General features: G+C 56.6%; 1 protein-coding gene across 1 annotated transcript in view; it reads left to right on the forward strand.

Annotated features, from left to right (window-relative positions):
* EMH_0018190 (uncharacterized protein) overlaps window positions 1-3,294 on the forward strand; it is a gene marked incomplete at both ends in the record, with an annotated part of 7,741 nt that overhangs the window by 4,299 nt on the left and 148 nt on the right. The window contains 4 exons of the mRNA XM_013501068.1: window positions 414-1,017; window positions 1,278-1,704; window positions 1,886-2,560; window positions 2,777-3,292. Coding sequence (XP_013356522.1) covers window positions 414-1,017; window positions 1,278-1,704; window positions 1,886-2,560; window positions 2,777-3,292 — 2,222 coding nt within the window. The remainder of the gene's footprint in view (window positions 1-413; window positions 1,018-1,277; window positions 1,705-1,885; window positions 2,561-2,776; window positions 3,293-3,294) is intronic.

Here is a 3,294-nt window from a genome sequence, read left to right on the forward strand (position 1 = left end):
ATATTTTATATTTATATTTATGTTTATGTTTATATTTATATTTATATTTATATTTACACTTATATTTGTGTTTAATGTTTATATTTATGTTTATGTTTATATTTATATTTATATTTATATTTATATTTATATTTATATTTATATTTATATTTATATTCATATTTATATCTATATTTAAATTTATATTTATATTTATATTTATATTTATATTTATATTTATATAGATATATTATGCGGTAAGCCTTTTTTTCTTTATCTTTTTTTCTGTCTCTGTTTTTCTTTCTGTCTCCTTTGTCTCTCTTTTTATTTTTTTCTCTTTCCCTATCTCTTCTATTGGTGTGCAATCCCGTACATTTTCTTTTGCTGCTGCTGCTGCTGCTGCTGCTGCTGCTGCTGCTGCGGTGTATGTACAGCTGAGGTGACCTTTGTCTCTCACGAGGCCCTCTGTGCTGCACTGGCGATGAACGGGAGGCCCCTGCCCCGCAAGAGCGGCGGCATGGGGGGGGGCCCCCGAGGAGACAGAGGGGCCCCCAGGGGCCCCCTCATACTGAAGGTACAGCTGCCCCCCCCTGATAGTATCGATGCTTGTTTCTCTAAGTTTCGTTCTGGGGGCCTAGGGGGCCCCTCATCTGCTGCTGCTGCAGCAGGCTCACCTACTGCTGCTTCTGCTGCTGACGGCCACCGACGGGGCCCCGCTGCAGCAGCAGCAGCAGCAGGAGGATCACCCCTCAACAGGGGCCCCTCAGGTGGGGGGGGCCCCCAGGGGGGCCCCCGCTCAGGCAACATTGACAACAAGTGGAGAAAGAAGGGTAGAGCTGCAGATGCAGCAGCAAACACCCCTGCTGCTGCTGCTGCTGCTGCTGCACCAGGAAGCAGCAAGGAGCAGCAGCAAGAACAAGCTACCCCCAGCAGCAGCAGCAGCAGCAGCAGCAGCAGCAGCAGCACCAATGGAACAGCCCCTGCGCCGCCGCTTGTCAACCCCAAGGACCTCCTAAAGGAGCAGCTGAAGCCACAAGGGTAAGAACATTTAGGGTTTAGGGTTTAGGGTTTAGGGTTTAGTAGGGTTTAGGGTTTGCTATTTATAGTAAGAGGGGCCGTATTATAGCCTTTATCATCTACCGCTTATTGTTTAGGGTTTAGGGTTTAGTGTTTAGGGTTTAGGGTTTAGCCTTTACGGTTTAGGGTTTAGTGTTTAGTGTTGAGGGTTTAGTGTTTAGTGTTTAGGGTTTAGGGTTTAGGGTTTAGGGTTTAGGGTTTAGGGTTTGTGTGTGTTTCAGTCTGAAGCTGAACCCAGCAATCTTCGGTGAAGCAAAGCCACGGGATGAGGCTGCTGTGCTGCAGCGGCTGCGGGAGAGCCGCGAGGGCGCGGGGAAGGGTTTGGGGCTGCATGCGGCGAAGCTGCCGGTGCCGCCGCCGCCGCCGCCGCCGCCGCAACAGCAGCAACAGCAGCAGCAGCAGCAGCAGCAGCAGCAGCAGCAGCAGATGCAGCAGATGCAGATGCCGCAGCAGATGCCGCCGCAGCAGCAGCAGATGCGATGGAGAAGTAATGTGCAGCAGACACAGCAGCAGCAGCAGCAGCAGCAGCAGCAGCAGCAGCAGCAGCAGCAGCAAAGACAAAACTCACCAGATAAACAAAGACGCCGGCAAGACCCCCTTTGTGGGGCGAAGCCCAGGGAGGGTCTTCCTCTCATATCATCTCAGGAGGTATGTACAGAAACAGCAGCAGCAGGAGCGTCTGCTGTTGTTGCTGCAGTTATATATAGGTTGCTGCTTGTTAGTTGCTGCTGGTCTTGCTGCGTTCTTTGTTTTCTGCTGCTGCTGCTGCTGCTGCTGCTGCTGCTGAGGGTGTTTGTGGCGTTTGTGTGTGTCTTTGCTTCTGCAACAGCAGCAGCAGCGAGCCTCTCTCTCCTTGAAGCCTCACCCCTCAGCAGCAGCAGCAGCAGCAGCAGAGGGGTTGCCGCTAAAGCCCCCCCCTCCTGCTGCAGCAGCAGCTGACTCGCCAGCAGCAGCTGAACGGCGGCCGGGGTCGGCTTGGGGGCCCCGCCTTTCTGCTGCTGCTGCTGCTGCTGCACCGCAGCAGCAAGAAGCAGCATCGCCTCTACGCAGAGGCTGGAGAGGGGGCCAGGACAGCGCCAGCGGCATCAACAGCAGCAGCAGCAGCAGCAACACCAGCAGCAGCAGCAGCAGTACTGCAGATGCAGCAGGTGATACAGCAGGAAAGAGCAGCAGCAGCAGCAGCAGCAGCAGCAGCAGGGGGAGCCTGGGGGGGGCCCAGCAGCAGCGCAGCAGACCGCAAGTAAGGGAAGTGTGTGCGGTGTCTGGGTCCGGCGAAGCAGCAGCAGGACCGGGAGAGCAGCAGCAGCAGCAGCAGCAGCAGCAGCAGCAGCAGCAGCAGAAGCAAGCAGGGTCTTCTGGTGCTGCAGCAGCAGGGGCGCTGCGGGCGGGGCCCCTAGCCTCTCAGCTGTTCCCAGCGCGAGCAGCAAAGCAGCAGGAAGGGGATGAGGAGGAGCAGCAGCAGCAGCAGCAGCAGCAGCAGGGGAGGAAGACAAAGCCTAGACAGGTGAGCTGCGTGCTGGCGCCCCACATAAACAAACAGAAACACAGATAGATGCAGCAGCAGCAGCAGCAGCAGCAGCAGCAGCAGCGTCTGCTGCTGTCTAGAGTAGATGTTGCTAGACGTGCTGCCGATGCTGCACACACACCCCCCCTTTTTTTTCTGCTGCTGCTCATGCTGCTGTTGCTGCTGCTGTTGCTGCTTCTGCTGCTGCTATTTCAGGCGTGGCAGACTAGAGCTGAGGGGCCGGCTGATGGCTGCGGAGCGCAGCAGCAGGAGCAGCAGCAGCCGCAGCAGCAGCAGCCGCAGCAGCAGCAGCTGGCCGAAGGGGGCGCAGCACAGCAGGGGCCCTCTGAGGAGCCACCTAACGGGGCGAGGCAGCCGCAGCTGCAGCAGCAGCAGCATCTTCCCAAGCAGCAGCAGCAGCAGCAGCAGCAGCAACAGCACCAGCCGCCACTGCCGCAGCAGCAACAGCAACAGCAGGTGCCACCGCCGCCGCCACCACCGCAGCAGCAGCAGCAGCAGCAGCAGCAGCAGCAACACCACGGCCACCGAGGCGGAGGGGGCCGAGATGACTGGCGCGGGAGCAGGGGGGCCCCCCGTTGGGGGCCCCCTGCGTCTGCTGGCGGCGGTATATTCCAGCGGAGGCCTTCAAAGGACGAGCAACGCCCTGCTGCTGGATCAGCAGCTGCAGCACCCGGGACCAACAGCAGCAGCAACAGCCTGAATACGCGCAGTGT

The sequence above is a fragment of the Eimeria mitis genome, genomic scaffold, assembly GCF_000499745.2.
Source record: "Eimeria mitis Houghton genomic scaffold, Emh_scaff626, whole genome shotgun sequence".
Classification (NCBI taxonomy): domain Eukaryota; phylum Apicomplexa; class Conoidasida; order Eucoccidiorida; family Eimeriidae; genus Eimeria; species Eimeria mitis.